A 20,266-nucleotide genomic window follows, 5' to 3' on the forward strand; every position below is an offset into this window, starting at 1 on the left:
GTTACTTGAATGTTCCTCGACTGTTTTCTTCTTTCTTTAACAAAGGCTATATACCACACATCAAACTTCTGATTTATTTTCACTGATGCAAAATATTTCACACAAAAGATAATTTGTAACATCAGTTTTAATGCAGCACAACTACCTTTACTGTACAAAAAATTCATTAGAAGTTGCAGGTATATAAATGTCATCTTCTGCATATTTAGATACTGCCACAATCACTCAAACATGGAGTCCTAGGTATGATGCCAATCAGAAAAGACAGAGAAACTTTGGTACTTACTAATTTTTGCATATGAAGAAATTTTTTTTGTTAGGCAGACAGTAAGCATTAGCTACTGTAGAAACAGCTCATATTTGTCAGGCCTCACAGAACCTGCCTGGTTTCTTTCTGAGGGTGTTCCCTCTCCCTCACATAGGAGACCTTGTCTGTACTTCAAAAATGCCTTAGCTGTATTATTGTGGCACAAGCACTCAGAGCTGTTTTATATCCACTCAAATACTGTGGTACAGGAAAGTGAGGTGTTAAGGCTTTTATGTATTAACAATAATACATCTATGCAGGAAGGAATAGCAGTTCACCCATAAAAATATAAAATTAGCAGGTTTTGAAGTGTATACTGACAATACATACTTATCCCATAAAACAGATATTTATCAGTGTGATTGGGACTAGAGCATCTCTCCTACAAAGACAGGCTGAGAGAGCTGGGGCTGTTCAGCCTGGAGGGGAGGAGACCTCACAGCAGCCTTCCAGCGTGTGAACGGGCCCTGCAGGGACGGTGAACTCTTCATCCTGAACTTCAGTGACAAGAAAGGGTGAACGGCTTCAGACTGAAAAACACTAGGTTCAGGTGTTAGAAAGAAATCCTTTACTGTGAGGGTGGTACTCTGGAGCAGGTTGCCAGAGAAGTTGGGGATGCCCCACTCCTGTCAGCGTTCAAGGGCACGCTGGGTGGAGCTCTGAGGACCTGGTCTAGTGCAAGGTGTCCCTGCCCGTGGCAGGGAACATGGAATTAAATGATCTTTAAGGTCACTTCCAACACAAACTGTTCAATGATTCTGTGATCTGACAGAGGGGTGGTAGGAATGTGTGAATATGCCTGGAGATTCTGACCAAACTTTTCAACCTCAAGAGCCCGCATGCAGGCTGACCTGCCCTCAAACCTGCCCTGGATTCAGCAAGTCAGGAAAACGCCCTCGCTGCCAAGCGAGACTTTCGACGGGAGAGCGACGGGAGAGCGGCGAGACAGGAGAGGGACAGCGGCGGGACAGGGGCTGGACAGGGACGGGACAGGGGCGGAACAGCGGCGGGACAGCGGCGGTACAAGGGAGGTTCAGGGGCGGCCCCAAGCCGACGCGACAGAGCCGCGGCCCCGCCGCCGGTCCCGCCCCGCCGGCTGTGACGGCGCCGGGCCCGGGTTGTGCTTCCGCCGCGGCTCCGGGGCCCGTGAGTGCAGCGGGACCCGTGAATGAGGCGAGTTCCGTGAGTGCGGCCGCGGGTGCGGCGGGGCCGGGTGAGGCCCCGGGAGCGGGTGGGTCGGCGGAGGGAGGAGTGGTCGGGCAGGTACCGGTCCCGGAGCCCAGGGCTGGTTTCTGCCTGCTGGAGCTGGGCGAACATCTCTGTCGAGTTCCCCCTGGGACGGAGCGAGGCAGGGCCGCGCCCAGTGACCGCCGTGAGGGGAGGGAGTGCGTGAGGGGCAGCCCCGGTTCCAGCGCCCGGCGGAGCCGCGGCGGGGCAGGGAGCGGTGTCCGTCCGAGCGGTGCTGCGCTCAGCCCCCTCATGTGTTGGACAGAGCCGCGTACGGGGAGAGGGGGTGGCACAGCCACCCTGCAGAAGTTTGCACAGTCAAACAAGTACTTGATCGTTCCATCCTCGCTTCTCCGTGCAGCTTGCCCTAGTGTGAGCGGTGGAGGCCGGGAGATGTCGACCCCGCCTCTGGCCGGGGCGGGGATGCCGCCGGGCGCTTTCTCCGGGCCGCAGGCTCAGGCTGCCCGCGAGGTGAACACGGCTTCGCTCTGCCGCATCGGCCAGGAGACCGTGCAGGACATCGTCTTTCGGACCATGGAGATCTTCCAGTTGCTGAGGAACATGCAGGTGAGAAACAACTGTTTATTCCTATACACTCAGCTTGCCGTGTTTTTATCGCTGACTGCCAGTATACAGTATACAGACTCAGGAGATGCCTTAGGACGTTTAGAAAACTACATCAAATTGCTCTGAAAAGGAGATTGGTTGAAGTGAGGGCTACTCTTGATATATTTGCTTAGTCCTTTCCATTAAGGGAAATTCAGAAATGCTGCACTGTCATTGCCCCCACAATAAAAAAAAACTCGAAATATGCTTAGTAACTGTGTTTTCTTTTATGTGTAGTGAAGACTATTCATAGGTCAGTTATGATTCTCTGTTTATGTTTACATATGGGGAGTAAATTTAGGGGAATGTTAATTGATCTTTTTCTGTAATATTTCCCACCTAAAACTTTTTTTAGTGAGAAAAATGACATAATCCTTATTTTTTTCTACTTACTGAGAAAACATACAAACTTCTGTTGTGTCTTCTCTGCAAAGAGTAGAAGATAAATAATCACTCCCACTCCTTCTGTATTTTCATCACTCTTGAGTGACTGAATTGAGTGGCCTGGGATTGAGACACAAAATCTCAACCCCAGTCACAAGAGTGTCATATTTAAGCATTGTGAAGACACTGAAATATCAGAGGGATTGACAATTACCTAAGTGTAGAATACATGAGTGTTTGACAGCAGTGATTGAGCACAATAAATATGCAATTTTGTTAGTAAAGCAAATAAAGATTTCAGTGAATGGGAAAAGTGTGATTGTCATATTTTAAAATATACAAAAAGCTGTCTGATATCTTTATTTATTTCCTGTGACAGAAACTTTACTGTAATATTTTTAATGTTTTGGTTCTCTAAGTTACCCAATGGTGTTACTTACCATACTGCAACATATCAAGACAGACTGGCAAAGCTGCAGGAACATCTCCGTCAGCTATCAATACTCTTCAGGAAACTGAGATTAGTCTATGACAAATGTAATGAAAACTGTGCTGGGCTTGATCCTGTTCCCATAGAAGTAAGTACCTTTATTTGTCTATAAATTGCAAATCAGAATAACCACTCTGGATAGCAAATCATCCATCTTCCTCAGTTGCAGGTGACTGATAAGTTTTAATGATACAGGAATTATTCAGTGAACCTAATTCTGTTTATTAATTAGAGTTTCTTGAAAGATTGTGAAACTTAGTGTCTAAATGACACCCTGTTCTGTCATAGTTGGGCTTGGTCTCAGAGGTTGTTTCCAGCCTGATTCTGTGAAAGCAAACTTAATTATAAACTTTAACCTTTTTTCCTCTGGCTACTTGGTACCTTCACCAATTTGTTTCCCCTAGGAAAAAAAAAAAAAAAAAAAGAGGACCAGGGAAAATTTTTTACAAGAAATGGGAAAAAGCATGCTTCAAGCTCTCACCTGTTGCCCTGGCTCCTGAGTAATAAGTATTATTTACTTTCTCTAGCAAATAGTCTGTGGCTCTACAGTTCCCTCACTCAGCTATTCCTAATCTCCTGACCATATGAACCAAACCTAAATGTGCAGTGATGATAGAAAAATTGCAAGATAAAACGTTCAGGGAGGAGGATTGGCCAAGGTTTTTCTTGATAATACTGCTGTTAGTCATAAAATCTTAAATGTCATCTTCCTCATAAGTTGTTTCTAATTTCTAGTAATACTCTTAAACTCTGGGTTTTGTTACAATTTGAGTTGCTCCTGCTCTGTATTAACCAGAACTTTGAAATTCTTTAATTACTGATCTCTGGATTCTTAGGCAACTTTATTAACAGACTTTTGATTGTCCATTGAATTTTAATCAAATAGGCATTATGTTTGAAGTGTGAGTCTCTTAACTGGATAGGAGTAAAGAAATGAAGAAGTCCATTCTGTACAGTCCATTCTAGACTACTAGTTCAGTTAACAGTCACTGGCTTTTGACAAGTGTTTCAGAGAAATGTATCTGGAAACCTGACAGCAAGCAAGGGAATAAGTTAATTTTCCCATTTAAGAAAATAAACCTGTTTTCACAGTGTGTTGACTTATACACAATAACCAAACACTTATTTCTTATTTGAAAGCTTTTAATGTGTCTTTTTTTCCCATATCAATGGAATGATGTGGGGTTGGATTGGTTTTGTTTTAACTTCTCACATTTTTTTCACATTATTAGTATGGAAAATAATCTCCATAGAGAAAATAACTAGTCACTTCAGGCTCTTTTAATGCAAGGTTTCACTGATAACTTAGTCACAGCAGAGTTTTTTATTGATAGTTGGGATGTTCTTTAAAATATTCTTCTCTTTTTCTTCTCTGAACTTAGTAGATGCCTGCCTTCCCATGTTTTTATTGGTTAGAGTGTATACAGTGGCAGATCATTCCTCTTGGATCAGTTTTCCTAAATTCTTCTTGCAGTAGTTCAATAATAGTCTCAGTTGTGTTATTTAATGCCAATAATCTAACCATGTCTTTACAGAATATCATCAATAAAACTTTTTTTTTTTTTGCACAGTCAAGAGAAGTCTATACCTGCTAGTATTGCTTATTCCATTATTATTGATATAAATTATTTCATACTTTTTGTTAATGTGTACTAATGTGTAATAGGTATTACTAGTTTTCTATTAACCAGCCTAGCAAGGATGAGATAATTGTGGAGTTCTGCCTACAAAGATTAAATTTCCTGCTTCTTTTGTGTATTGGGTATAGTTCTGCATTTCTTTGTAGGTTTGTTTGTTGGGTTTTCTTTTTCATCTATCTAATTTTCTGAATGAGATAGAACTTTCTATCTCATTGAACTTTCGAAGAAAGTGTTCTCCTTTGAGTGCTACTTTATTTTTCATCAGAGAGTTTTTCCAAGAGCATATAGCAGCCCCACTGCTTCTTCTTTATGGTCTGCAAATGTAGTAAGTGGTCAACATTTGCTACTTTTTTCACAGCAGAGTTTAGTGTAGTAGCTTTTGTCCATTTTGCTAAGCTTAATAAGAATGGCTGCAAAAATGTTTGTATAGGAGGAAATTACATTTTTAGTGGGTTAAACCAAAGTAAATTTTCCATCAGAGTGCTGAAGGCACTGAATGCTTTTTGTGATATTGCACCCCAGCCTAAGTAAGAAGTTAATATGTACTTGATGAGCAGCTTGCTCCCAGGCTTTTAAACTAATGTCTTCTTGCTCACTTTTTTCAATATTAGTCTTCCATTTGCCTGTAGTATGTGAACACAGATGTATTTGTGCATAGTTCAGCACAGAAGAAACAATGTCAGACTATGGACTTCGTGGATGCATTATCTTTTAAGAAATTGGCAGTAGCTTGGAAGTGTTCTGACACAGAAGCAAGTATTTGTTTTATATCTAGTATGTTTCTTTTTGATTTATTTTTCAGGAAGGAAACATATAGAAGTGTTCATTTAAAAATTCTACATCAAGGAATTTTGACTTTGTTGAAGCTTACAAAAAAGACAATGCATTATGATCTTCTCCTCTGTAAACCAAACTATGATTCTGAGGAGATCACAGTGAGAAATACTTGCAGAAAAACTCACTTTAGGTAACTATGGGCCTGGTCTTAAGAACAGCCAAGTAGAGGCTCATTAAAATAGCACATCATAACTAGAATGTTAACCAAGTAGCTATGTAAAGCCTGTCGTATTTATGTTCAGTATATCACTAAAATCCTTTTTCATAATGCTAAATTCATGTTTGTGGTTTTATTTCTTAGTGTGGAATAGCAAATTTTAAAATCCCAGTCTGCAGAATTCAAAACTACAAGGATTATCTACAATAAACATCTTAAAATGGAAAAACTGGCTTCTGCCTGCAGTTACAAAATTTCTTTGGTCTAGGCTTGGTAATGTGTGGGATTGTGTCTTTTTGAAGCACATTGTTTTCCTGGAGACCCAGCTGAGGTCATTGCAAGGCCTTCAGGTTTGAGGTGGCAAGCAGGCTTGTCTCCACTTTCTCTTTGGCACTTAGAACCTGTGGAGAAATGGTAGTACCATATGCATTTCCTGGATTTGATTTATTTTCTTTTTTTCCTATTTTTTTCTTTTTCTCTAAAGCTGATGTTTCTTGTCTTCGCAGCAACTTATTCCATATGTTGAAGAAGATGGCTCCAAGCATGATGATCGTGGTGCTGCAAGTCAGCTTCGTTTTGCTAGTGAAGAGAGAAGGGAAATCATGGAAGTTAATAAGGTAACAAAGTTGAAATTAATTTGCATAAACTAAGTAATGTCATTTTCACATTACAAAGCCTGAATTTCTAGATTGCTGTGCTAAATACAGAATGTGTGATGAATACCATGAAAACTGGAGATAAATTTTATCTATAAATATTTCAGTATTAACCTTTTAGTTAAGCAACAATTTTTCAGTACCTCTGGCAGTAGAGTTTAGGTTTCCTATCAGTTTTAACTTGTGTCTCTTTTAAAACAGACATACATTCTTATGAATACAGTGTGTTATGTTTATGTGTAACCCACTGGATATTGACAGTACAAACTGAACTAAGGTGCCCGTTGAACTTACTTATCTTCAGAATGTACCTTAAATGTTAAAATAATTGGTACTGAACACCAGATGTGTAAATATTATTACAGTTATGTGAGTTGGTAAAGAATTCTCAGAACTACTTTCTGTATTTTGACAGTTTGAGGAAGACTGTTCCTTTTGTAAAGAGGAACATTTATTAAATCTTGGCACATTCAGAAAAAAATGTACTATGAATTATAAATGTTCCATGAGTTAAAATGGTAAATTTTCAGTTTGAATGGCATTGTGCAATTGGGTACAATTACTGAAGAGGGATTCAAATCTAAAAATAATTATGCTGTAGTAAAAGCTAATGTAATATAGAGATTAGAAATACATAGTTTTACCAGACCACAGTTTTGAATATTGTTTCTTCAATCTGTAAAGTACAAAGATAGGATTAAATAAATATTTCTACAGCTGTAATATCTGCAAATACTCAGTAAAAAGGAGTTATAATCTACAAAAATAAGCTAACAAAAGAAATAAATTTTAAAAAATGTTTATTTATTGAATGAATAATTGATGAATTTTCAGCTTTTAAAATATTTTCAATGTTTTAATTTGTCTTCCACAATCATACATGTATTGAATTTTTCATAACCCATTTATTTAGAAAAATGCATGTGTATTGTACAGGAGAAAAGGAAGCCTACATGAATTTAGAGAAATGCAGTTGTCAGCTCTCTTGTTTTAATCTTTCTCTTCAGTGCTGATGTAGCAGGGTTGTATGTATTATATTGTATGTAATGTTGTACGGTGAATTTATGCACATTTATTTGCAATCTTTAAGTATTAATAAGCTTAACTGTCCATACTTGCTGTGGCTTTAATAGTTCTATGACATGGTTTTGCCCTTGTTGTTGTACCTATATGCTAATATGATTTTAAACCTCCTTGGTGTGATCTTGTGAAAATAATTTCATAAATTTTTATGAAGAGTTCTGAACCTTAAACAGGTTGATGGTGTTACAGGACCATTGGTAGAAGACGGGTAATTAAGAATGCATTGAAATCTTTATGTAAATATAGGCTGAAATCCTGTATTTATACTTAAATGCCTAGACCTTATTTCCAGATTTTCCACACTAAATCTTCAAAAGATAGTTGAGCTTTCTCCAGTGTTCTTGTGGACAAATACTTCATAACGCAGCAAAAGAAAGTTAAACTTCTTTTTTGAAAGTTCACTGATTTTTTCTTTTGTTTCCCTTCAGTTGTATAAGCACATCTACTACCATTTTCAAAGTTCAAAGTTTAATACATTGCAGACTAGGAAATGTTTTTATGATTAGAAATATATAATTTTTTTTTTTAAGAAAAATCACTAGAATCAGATAATTGGTCTAATTTCTAACACTGGCTGCTGGCTTCAAGGAGGGCTTGCTCTGGTTCTGAGCTGGCACACCTGACAGCTCTTCAGTCCTCTCTAGTGTATAATGTCCACCTCCAGCTCAATTTGATGAAATAATTATAGGAAAATTTCAGTAATACAAAATGCTGCTGAAAATACTGTGACAGGGAAAGCAACATGATAGTTAAAGAAGCATTTTATATTCTTGACCAAATCTTTTCTTCCTTCAGCTCCTTGTCCTGTTCTCACCTTATTCATTTTGCTGTGATAGTGTTATTTTTTTCAGTCTTGTGTGTTATTGGTAGCAGAAAATCACTATTGCACTATTGCAGCCCAAGACTTTGACATTATTGTGATTTTTTAATTAGTTCTTAGACCTGCCATGGATGTCTTAATTTTGCCCTTCTTGCCATGATATCCCAGCCAGTCTGGTTTCTGTAGTGGCTCTGGATGTATGTCAAAGACACTAACTGCCCCACAGTGTGGAGCACTGCCAAAACTAGTAGTAGCTCTTATAAACCTTGTGGATCATATAGTCTCACACAAGAATGTCCTCATTCCATGAACCCCTGACTTGAAGAACAGCAGCTTTGCTTTGTTACTGCAGATGTCTGGGAAAAGAGCATCCTCAGTGGAGGAGGAGAGGAGCATCAGGTACTTCCTGTGCTCAACATGTCATTCATGGGGCAGGAGAACCTGTGGATGTATCAGAGTTCTAAAAACTATAGGACTCTTCATGTTGGTTTACTGTGTCATCTTTTAGTCTTATTTAGTTATTCTGCTATATTAGAGTTGCCTTTTAGGTCAGAAAGTTTAATGTCCTGACCTTGGCTATGTAAGTACTTGTCTGTTAATTTAAAATATAGATTAGTTTACAAGGCAACAAATTTCTGTCCTAGCAATTCAGTAATAATTAGCAACTGTAGGTTTAAACAAAACCTATTAAGCTTTATAACACAAGGGACTTTTGTCCACAATAAAAAGCTTGTACCATTATTACAAAACAAACCATTTCTTGAGCAGTGACTACCTCTGTCTCTTCTCTTAAACAATTATTTCCTGCAGTTCCAAAAATGTAGCTTATTCTTTTTGATCTGTATATGTTTTCTGGGTTTGTAAATTGTTGAGGTTTTTGACTTTTTTTTTTGGAATAAATTACTGTTCCAGAATCAGTTTAGCATTTGAATTGGTCTTCTAGTACATGTCTTGATCCAGTCTTCATTGAAATTAATCTCTTTGCAGCAACTGGAAGATGTTACCAAGGTTTCCTCTCTTCTCTTCATGTTTTTTGAGTGTTTAATGTTCTGTCTATTAAGTTTTTTACCTTTTAAGTATAGAATCATCAGTATTGTTCTCAAGATGTCAGGTTCACCTTCAGTCTGTGGTCTTTTAGTACGTTTGACAGGACATGAAACAGAAATATCAAATAAAAAATTTAATCTGTTTTGCTGCCCTATGAATCTTTTTTTTTACTGCTTGCTTTTAGAATGGAGTGAATACAGCTTAGGTTCATTCATGCTGTAGGTTTGGTTTCAATGAAGCACTTTGGAAAACCATTGCATAATTAGTAGTGTAAGTACATTTGGGTAAAAACAAAGCAAAATAGCATTTGGACATTCCAGGTGGCCCTTTAGAAAACAATCATATTTGCTATTCTTAAATAATGTTTGTTAAGTATTTAACAGTGATTTTGCTAAGAGAGAAAAACCCAATCCACGTGACAGGCTTTAAAGTAAAGCTGTAACAGGTTTAGCTCTGGGCTTTTTTTGATAGCACAAACATTGTGCCTTGCAAACATGTAATTTGATTGTTTTTATATGTGTAGAGTCCTTTTTCACCTAAATGTGGGTGTGCACCAAGGAATGCTTTGGCAAGAGGGGAAGAATTTGTTACTTGGACACCTTCTGGGCAGGTTAATCTGCACTGGAGACAATTCCATGATTTTTTGAGAATGCAAACGACTCTGCAATGGTAGAATCAGAGGAATTTAGTCTCAGTGAGATGTCTGGAGATTATCTGGTTCAGCCCCCAGCCCAAGACAGAGTCAACCAGCAAAGTTAGATCCAGCTGCTCCAGCTCATGTCCATGCTCCAGCATTTCAAATATCTGTAAGGACTGAAATTCTGCCTTTTCTGGGCCCTTCTTCAGGCTTGACTTTTACTGTGAAAATTTTCCTAATGTTACATAGGAATTTTCTTTGTCATAACTTGTATATTTGCTGTTCCTCATCCTTTCGCTGTGTATACTCAAGAAGAGTCCAGCTTTGTCTTTTCTGTGAGCTTCACTAGGGGATGAAGACAGCACTGTGATCCTGCCCTATGGCCTTCTCTGCTTGAGATTGAACAAACACAGCTTTTATCTTTGTGGTGGCTTTCCATTAGGCATCATTCAGTATGACAGAGCTTTGTATTGTTCCCCAAATTTGGACAGTCATTCTCCAGAGCCAAATAGAGAATAGTATGAGAGGTGCTCATCTGACCTGAGTGGCACACTCTTGGTAATAAAGGGCAGAGTGTAGTTTGTCTTCCTTGTTGCAAAAAAGATCTGCTGATAACTCATATTAAACTTGTTAGAAAATATCAAAAAGGACCTGGATCCTCTTCTGCAAATTTCATTTCTATTCAGTCAGCCTGCTGCCTGTGCTATTGTATGAGTTTATTCTGTGTGCACATGTAGGATGTTGTTTTAATTGAAGTTCCTGAGATAGGTGTTGGCTTGCCTTTCCCACCTGTTGAGGTGCCTCTGAATCCAACATCCTGCCACCAAGTTTATTTTTCACCTTCCTCAGTTTGGCATTGTCCACCAATTTGATAACTTTGATATGGTGATTTGGTCATTAAATGTGGATTAGTCATTAATGAGGATATTAAGAATATTCATTTTAGTGTCAATCCTGAGAAACTTCAAGAGTGACCAACTAGCTCTTAGTCTTAGTAGTGATGATCCCAGCATTTAGAATCCCATAATCCAGCCAGTTTTCCATCAACCCAATAATTCACCTATCCAAATCTTATCTCTCCAATTTGCTCAAAGGCAATGAGAAGCTGTGTCAAAAGCCTGACTAATGAAGGATTTTACTTTATGAAAGTGAAGAAAATCTCCTGTTCTCCCCTTGCCACGCGGCCAATAATTTCTCCATAGAAGGCTATTGTGTTGGTCAGGCACAAGGCATCTTCAGGAAATCCAGTATGACTGTTCCCAGTCACCATTATGTATCTGGATATGACTTCCAGAAGGATTTGCTGCACAGTCTTTCTGGAGTCAGGAGTTAGGCTGAGTAGCCTGTAGTTTTCTGGATTCCCCTCCTTGTCTTTCTTGCAAATGAGTCGAAATGTTTCCTTTTTCATCATGAGCATATCTCCCCTCTCCAATAGAAAATTAAGTAGAGTGGTCTTGCTATGTCCTAAAACATCTTTTTCACCATTCAGATGCACTTTTATTCCAGATAATTAATTATTATCTTTTCAGTTTTGTATAAAATGTTGCACAGAAATTTTTTCACATTGTGTCCTGTATCAAAACTATATCACGCTTACAAAGTTGAAAAAAGTTAGGAAAAGGTGAGCATAAAGCTGCCTGTAGAATCCTTTTGTCCCCTTTTGTCCTCATATGGACATATTATCATATTTGGTTCCTCTTTCCCCCTTCCTACTTTTTATTCTGGAAGAGTCTTTTGAGCTATTCTGTTTTTGTGACAGACTGGGCACTATTTAGATTTAATCAGTGTTGTTGTAAATAAGATTATAAAGATCCCGGTTTGTGTATTGCATAACTGGCATTGGACTATTGAGTAAGCAGAGAATTTGGGAATAAGAAGGAAGGATTTAGTGTGTGTAGTGAGTAACTAACTAAGGCAGCTCTTGGGAGCTGAATTTTTTTTTTTCTCTGCCACAAATTATCTGTGATAGTTGTTCATTCTTCCCCTTATGGCTCGTGATATCTTTGAAAATGTGGAAAGCTGTTAAAATACAAAGTTTGGGAGATGAACATGAATCTTAAATGTCTTTGGACAAAATTGGCAGCACTTCAGTTTTATCTGTAGTGTTAGTTTGACTGAGTTTGCCATCTGTAACAGGATCATAGATCTGTGGGATTTTCATATTAAGAATGGGGATGTAACACTGAGAAGTGTGGTAGAGAAGCACCTTGGGGAATGAATAATTCCATTACAAGCTACAGAGCTTAGATGGTACTCAGTAAATAAGACCTCAGACCTCATTGTTGAACGATAAATAATTGGTATGAAGCAAACATCCATCTATTTGAATGAAGGTGCTTATTCGTCTCAGAACAACAGATCAGTGGATAAATACAATCCTGTCTGGGTCAACAGGTGAAAAGTATTGAGCTTGCAGCAGAGCACAGGCTATGACTGATGCTTCTGTTTGTTTCAGGAGCACAGGGTTACACATGCAGAAGGAGCAGTTTTCCTTTCAGCTCTCAGGTGAGGTGCAAGGCAGAAAACTCAGTCTCTCATTTTTGCTAAGGGTAGAACAGTCATGCCTGTGGCTGACATCAGGAAAAGCTGTAGATACTGGAGAGTGTGTTCATGTTATTTGCACAGCAGTTACTGTATTAGTGATTAATATTTTTATCCCTTTGTAAAAAATTATTAATAGATTGGTATATGAATTTATTATGATGGAAAATGAGTTTTGGTGTCAGTTGAGCAGCCATAAGTTAAGACACCACTTGGCAGCTTTAAGAGAGTTCTAGTAAAGTGTTGAGGGCACTTTTTCCATCATATTTTTTTCCAGCAATGTGCATATAACATATGCTGTATGCATATAACATTGTAATAGTCTCTTGACTACCAAAGGAAAAAAGAAAAGAGCAGATTTTTCCACTTTCATACTTCAGAGATTTCATTATGAAGGAATCATTTAAATAAAGAACGGTATAAGTGTCACCTTCCTATTACAAAAATTATATTTCTGTAGAAATTTCTTGGGCTTAACTTACCTGAAAACACAGAGGCCACTGTCACTTTCATAAGGCTTGCAAGAATCACTTCCTACAGCAGTTCAGTGGTCAGAAGGAGTAACATGAATATTGTGTCCAGCTCTGGGCTCCTCAGCACTGGAAAGATATGGACCTGTTGGAGTAGGTACAGAGGAGGGCTGCAAAAATTATCAGAGGGATGGATCACTTGTCCTATGAGGAAAGGCTTCAGTCTGAAGGAGAGAAGAGACCAGGGGGATCTTATAGCAGCCTTTCAGTACCTAAGGGGGGCTTATAACAAAGATGGGAACAAAATTTTAGCAGGTCCTGTTGTGATAGGGTAAGGGGTAATGGCTTTAAACTAAAAGACCAATTTAGATGAAATATAAGGAAGACATTTTTTAGGCTGAGTTGATAGAACACTTGTCCTGAGAGGTGGTAGGTGTCCCATCCCTGGAAGCATTCACAGTCAGGCTGGACCAAGCTATGAGCAACCTGATTTAGTTGAAGCTGTTCCTGCTCATTGCAGGGTTGGACTAAATGACCTTTAAAGGTCCCTTCCAACCCAAAGTCTTCCACCATTCTATATGCCTGGGAAAGAATGTGATGCAAGTTCTCTGTAGTAGAGTCTTAATTGACAAAATAAATAAAATTTTAAAAAATTTTGCTAAGATTTATTCAAGTAAAGGTACTATGGTTATTTATATTTAATGTTACACTGAAACACTGAGATGTCCTTCTGGCCTGTACTCTTGTAGATCTTGAATAGAGCAGGTAAAAACCATAGCTGGCACAGTATTCAGGAAAATGGTCTTCAATATAAGATTTTCAAGATGGAAACAGATCTTTGCTAGTTTTTTCCTTGAGCAGAAGAGCCTGTACAACTTAAACACAGACTGTTGATGTTTTTACAAGCACCACTTGGAATATGATCTTACTCTTCCACAGTGTTTGAATTATTTTCTTTGCCCGAAGAAGGGATTTCTAACACGTTGATTGAGTGCAGCATAATGACTCACAGTGATGTTTTAGTTTTAAAATGTGAAGGATACATGAGCTTAAAATGAGGAGAGAGACAAGAACCCTTTGCAAAGGAGGGTTCTGATATGTCTCTTGTAAGTTGTGAATTGATCTAGACAGCACTGATTTCTAATGAAATGCAAGTGAGGCAAAAACGACTTAATGTAAAACATGTATTTCAGTCAAAAATGTATTTCAGTGTCCTATTGAACCCAAATCTGTATGAAGCATGGCAGCTTTTCTTTATGGCAGCTTTTCTTCCTTGAAAGACAGCTATTTTCTGGATTTATGCTATGATTCTCCCACTTTGTTTCATTTATGTGGGCTTTGTGCTTCAGTAAATGTTTTCATAAATGACCTGCCTGACCTAAGCCAATTAAGGTCTCGTTGGTTACTGGAAGGTGCAGTCCTTAACAATTCCATCACTGGCCATAATGCTTGCAAGGTCAGTCAAAATGGTCCCCATTGAAAATTAGTGTCACAAAAGAAGATAGTTTTTTTCAGTCAGATCACTTTTCTGACAGAGAGGGAATAACAGAAATGGGCCTGACAGATGTAACTTGAATTTAGGTCTCTTAAACTCATTATAAACTGCTTCATAGAATTTCTCTCTGCTATCTTGAAACAGATAAAGTCAGAAGCTGTTGCATGTATGTAGGATGTACTTTTTCTTGTTTCATACAACTGTTAATCCTGAGAAGCAGTCTAGAGTTCAACTAAGTCATTTCAACAGAGGGAAGAAAGAGTGGGAGACAACTTGCAAGCAATCTGTTCAAATGAAAATTTGTCACTGCTGCAGAAGCTGCTTAAAGATTTTACCCATTTTCCAAGAAGGCCATTTCACCTATCTTTTCAAGGTTAGACTTGAGTTGAGATGTTCTTACTGGCTCAGCAAAGTCTTAAGCAGAGGCCAGCAGTTCCAGTGGTGCAGAACATATTAATTATGTACTACTTTGTGGTGTGGACCACTGCCTGTCAAAGATCAGTAACAAAGATCACTGTATGCATTTCAATTAGGAGACTTTGCTCTCTGAAGTGGATTTTTTTCTTCTCTCTTTATTCTTTCAAGAGCCTAGCAACCCAGGGATGGTGCTTCATCTGAGATGTTTTTTCTGGCTCCAGAAAAAGTAGAAGAGCTAAGAAATTAGCTCTTCACTAAAGATGAGGATCTAAAATTATCTTCAGATAAATAAAGAAACATTTATAATTCTTGTCCTTACAGATGCTTTGAAAACAAATGAAATCTAGGCTGAAGGTTCCCCTGTCTAGCATCAAATAAAGATCAAACAATTTCAAGTGTCATAATACTTTCACAAGAAAGGAAAACAGTATTACAGAATAAATATTTTGGGCATAACTTACACAGTTTGTGTGAGTAACAGAATTTAGCAGTACAATTGGACATGGATGGAGAAGGAAAACAGTCTGCTTCTCATAGGTCAATGGTTCTTATTTCTGTCTGTGAGTTCAATTACCAACTGTTCAGCCTTTATTTCCATTGATGAAGGTTTTGAAATACCTTGAAATGGTGTGGCCTCAGTAAGAAGGAGGAGTTACAGCTTGCATTAAACTAGTAGTTTTGATGTAACTGATGTCACTGATTTCTCTAGGATTGAATGTTGAGCATGGCAAACAGAACTATGTTAAAAATGCCACAGGTATGAACATGCTTGTTTATCTCATCCTTCTTGTGCTTTGTCAAGGATCAGAATCTTGCATTTATGACCTTTGGTAGGAAGACCCTTGCAATTCTGTCATTTCAATGTTGTGGTAACTACATGCTGCTTAGCTTTCTCCCTTGTCTTTAGTTGGGAGCTGAATCTCTGCTGTATATTGTGAAGTCTTGGATCAGCAAATTGAAAAGAAAGAAGTATTAGATAATGCACATACTGACTTTTAAAACACTTTTTAGCCTGTCAAATGCTTGGCTACAAATTCCATGTTAGTGCATATGAGCTGTCCTACATGTTTTTGTGTCCTTCTAGGGAATCTAGATCTGAGTGTTGTGTCTTCCAGTGTCCTGCAAAGTCTGTATTCAGGAGTATTTCCCTTACTGTGTTTCCCCTGTTTTCTAAGCCTAGTTGTCATATTACTTCAGACGGTTTTTACAGGTCTGAAGTGAATAGCTTTCCTTTTTTCTCTGTACTTCTTCCCCAGCTGACCAGCTGGCAGTTTAAAAATATTGTTGTGTTGACTGCATCAGGATTCAGGAGACAAATTTACAGGATAATGCTTCCTTTTCTCTCTGTTCCAGCAACTTTGGTTGTATACTGATTTGAGTCAGCTTTTAATGTGTTGCCTTTTTATGTAGTGCAAATAACAAAGTTACATCAAACCTGAAACATTTTGTTCTGTTTTGATGGAAGCAAGTCTTTCCTGTGCTTTCACTTTACTTGGAACTCCAGACTTCCCTACTGAATAAATAGTTTGATCTGTAATGTTGGAAGGTTGACATCTTATCAAATCAGAATGAAATGAAGGGCAAACTATGCACTGTTAACAACAACCTAACTTTGTTCTTAACAGCTTTGATTTGAGCAGGAAAATGAATAAATGATGCAATAAATATGGGTATTGTTGTTAAACAGGAAAGGTTAGGGAAATTGTGTGATGTCTTGGTGCCCTCATCTTTCTTCTGTAGAGAAATAATTTTTGAGTTCTGGCTATACAACAAAATAAAAGCTAGTTTGCTGTTCTCTGGCTCCTCCAAATAAACAAATATGTAATTTTGAAGAATTTAGAACCATTTTCAAGACAGGACTCTTAATGCATCACAGTTGACCTATATAGCAGAAGGGCTGCTAAAGCTTGATTTGTTTCACCTGTACCCTGTGCCTTGTTCAAACTTGTAATGTTAATGCCTCATTTTTCTCTAAACCAAATTTATAAAACACATATTCACATAAATTTACCTGCTCCCCAAATACTTTCTTCCAGCTTAGGATGCTCTCTTTTAGACTTTTGAAAGTGAGGACTGATCCCTGCAGCCTCCAGCTTTTGAAGGTGTCAGGTGTTTTGATAAAAGGCTGCTGTGAAATGAAACAGCATTCCCCCTCTAGCAATGGTCCTTAACTTTTGAAGCTTTTGTGTATTTTTGGAATGTGCTTTAAAGGGGATGTATTATACCACTAATAGTGCTCACTGACAACTTAGAAAAAGATAGCATTTCATAGCACTGTAACTTTTGTTGAATTTTTGAGTGCACTATTTGAACTGATCACAAAAAAACTTCTAATAAACTCTTCCCACAGAAACTGAAACAGAAGAATCAGCAGCTGAAGCAGATCATGGATCAGTTACGAAATCTTATTTGGGACATAAATGCCATGTTGGCAATGAGGAACTGAACAAGGAAAATCAAACTTTGTAACTGAAGAAGATAAAAATCTGTTTGGATATACTTAACTTCCTTCTAAGAAGTAACATGTGTTGCCACAATTATATTGCAGTAATGTTTGAAAAACCTTCAAGATTAAAATGTTGGGTCATTTTCTAGTGATGTAAATTATGTTGGGTTTATTTTTATAGAAGATTCATCCTATAAGTTTTACCTGTGGGATTCTTCTGCATAGCCTCAGTAATTTTCAGCAGTGGTTTGGACTGCTATGTAGATAGGGTGTTTTATAAATAAAGTGTTTTTAGATTTTCTTTATAATACAATTAAAAATTATAAAAACATATGTTTATATGCCATTCTTCAGTGCAAATAGCCTCTACAGACAGGAAAAGTTGCAAGACAGGAAAGTTGCTCCAGTGAGTTAGAGGGCTGAAGTCAGCAATTGCTACTGCAGTTCAATCTGCACTATTTTATATATTATCCACAGTGCAGAGCACAGCAGGACAGTCCCCTCCCTTGCCCAGCTGTGCCTGATGCCCCCAGGACAGGGTTGGCTCTCTTGGCTGCCAGAGCACTGCTGGCTCATGTTCCACTTGCCATTGACCAGGACCCCCAGGTTCCTTTCCATGGAACTGTTATCCAGCCTCTCATTCCCCAGTCTATGCAAACAGCCAGGGCTGCCCCATCCCAGGTGCAGAGTCCAGCACCTGCCCTTGTTAAACTTCACAATTGGAGATCACCCAACCCTTTAATTTGTCATGGTCTCTCTGCAGGGCCTTTCTGACCCCAAGGGAGTAGACAGCTCCTCCCAATTCAGTGTAATCACAAATTTACTAATTATTTCTTTCAGTCCTGCCTTGAGGAGCACCGGGCCAAGGAGGAAGCCCTGTGGACCCTCACTAGTGACAGTCACCAGAGCCCCATTCACTGTAACACTTTGTGCCAACCCATCAGCCAGTTGCTTACCTATCAGTAACTCATCTGTGTGCTGGACATTTTGTCCATAAGGCTTCTGTGAGATACAGTATCCAAAAGCTTTGCTGAAGTCCAAAAAGATTACATCTGCTGGTTTTCCTAGATCAGCTAGGTGGGTTGCCCTGTTGTAGCAGAGAATCAGGTTCAACAAGCAGGACTTCCCCCTCAGGAAGCCATGCTGGCTCTAAACAACTGATACCTGTGGTACATTTCTGTAGCATTATGTATGGTTGGAGTACTTTGTTTTGTTTACCAGAATGCACTGAATAAAGACCTCATTAATCTTTTCCCTATGACTATGAGTCCTAGTAAATTTAGGAGTGTATAAGCAGTTCATTATTTTGGGTTAATTATAAACCTTCATCTTTCTTTGTTCTAATTTTGTTACTTTTCATTATTTTCCTTTGCCCTGAAAATAATATTGAAAATTTTTGTTATCCACAGATGCTACCAGTGTACTGTGTGTTTTTCCAAATGAAAAAATACATAAAACAACAGTTTCAGTATAAATCCATAGGGCATGGATATTGTCAGGTTGAAAACTAACCATCCTCAGGATTTGCTTCTTGTGTATTACTTTTAACTCTTATTCCATGCCTAATCAGACTCCATAGTTGTTTTGTGTGAAAGACTTGTTCAGAACCTCCTGAATCATCCAATTAAATGGTATCCTTTTAAAAGCTACCTTTTCTGCAGTCTGATGGTTTGATACTGAACACTTAGTGATTTGAGATTCATGGATTTTAAATTGTTACACTGATTTTCATAGTCATAGAATGGTTTGTGTTAGAAGGGACTCTGAAAATCATCTTATTCCAACACCTCTGCCACAGACAGGGTTGATCAGAGCCCCCTGCAGCCTCACCTTGAACACTGCCATGGATGAGACATCTGCAGCTTCCCTGGGCAACCTGTTCCAGTGTCTCACCACCCCCACAGGTGTTTTGTTGTTCTGTCAGTCTCTTTAATTCTGTTTTTTAATAATTCCAACCCATTCATCTATTCCTTGAGGTAGAAATCACTGGTAGCAGATCCGATCACAGCTGGTTAACAACATGTGACTTCTCCCTGAAAATAGATACAATATAGTTGTCTTTTGTTTATCTTTTTAAAGGCTGTAAATGAATGAATGTCCAGTCTTGTAGTTGAAAATAAAGTGTTAGAAAACAATTATTTTTATTAGTTCACCTGGTGTTGAAAGTGGTCTGTATGTACGACAATACCTAGATGTGAGTAGTTGTCAAAACACCTCACAAATAAGATTTGATCTCATCTCCCATGTTGCAAATGCAAGAGTAGATATCTTAGTCTGTGGCAAAGGCTGCAGCAGAATTGTTTGTTCCCTGTTTAGATTCACCACTATGACAGATTTACTGGTCAGAAATAACAGGTTTTTTTGCAGCTGTGAGGCTCATAATTATTTTGTATGCAAAGCTTCTGAAAAAGGTAACTGCAAGTCGAGATTTTACTTTGTTGTTGGTTTAAAATGCAAATGTATTTTTCTATTTGCAAACTGCAGTGGCAGCTTTCTATGTAGTGCATGCATAAGCATGCAAGCAGCCTAGAAGAAGTATTTGAAGAGGATTTTGAAATGGCACCATCATCTTAATTATGAGTGTGAAATTCTCAGTTCTTCATATTTTTGTTCTATTTTTGGAACAATTATGGAAAATGGAGATTAGTCTAGACTTCACTGTACTGATCATATGGCATCTAGGTGGCCTTACTAAATGTGTTTAAAGTTTGGTGACTTTTATTGCACACAAACAGTACAGAAGTAACCAAAAATGTGAATTGCAGTGTAGCTATTGCAAGTAGATATCTTGGTGATGAAATATTCAGCTTTCTCAGTGCAGCTGCTGCAGTAGCCAAGGTCTGTTCTACAGTTTTTCATCTGGGAAAGAGGAGAAACACTTCAAACCACTACCAGAATAGATGGGCAATAGCTAAATTGCAAAGTGCAGAAATAGACAGAATTGTAAATTATCACAGTAAATACTGTCAAACAGGACTGTGCAAGGTGTTGCACCAAAACCATACA

At 38.4% G+C, this 20,266-nt stretch overlaps 1 protein-coding gene across 4 annotated transcripts; it reads left to right on the forward strand.

Annotated features, from left to right (window-relative positions):
• Positions 1-1,389: 1,389 nt before the first annotated feature.
• MED30 (mediator complex subunit 30) lies at positions 1,390-18,512 on the forward strand. Of its 4 annotated transcripts, none has more exons than XM_079301608.1 (5): positions 1,390-1,489; positions 1,896-2,101; positions 2,944-3,102; positions 6,155-6,265; positions 17,165-18,512. In XM_079301608.1, exons 2-5 carry the CDS (start codon positions 1,928-1,930, stop codon positions 17,258-17,260), a joined length of 540 nt encoding a protein of 179 aa, XP_079157734.1. In that variant the 5' UTR covers positions 1,390-1,489; positions 1,896-1,927; the 3' UTR covers positions 17,261-18,512. The 4 variants fall into 4 exon arrangements, with proteins under 4 accessions (XP_079157734.1, XP_079157733.1, XP_079157736.1 ...); XM_079301607.1 differs by having other exon boundaries at positions 1,402-1,480; XM_079301610.1 differs by having other exon boundaries at positions 1,430-1,558.
• The last annotated feature ends 1,754 nt before the right edge of the window (positions 18,513-20,266 follow it).

Source organism: Erithacus rubecula (genome assembly GCF_903797595.1).
Source record: "Erithacus rubecula genome assembly, chromosome: 3".
NCBI classification, from domain to species: domain Eukaryota; kingdom Metazoa; phylum Chordata; class Aves; order Passeriformes; family Muscicapidae; genus Erithacus; species Erithacus rubecula.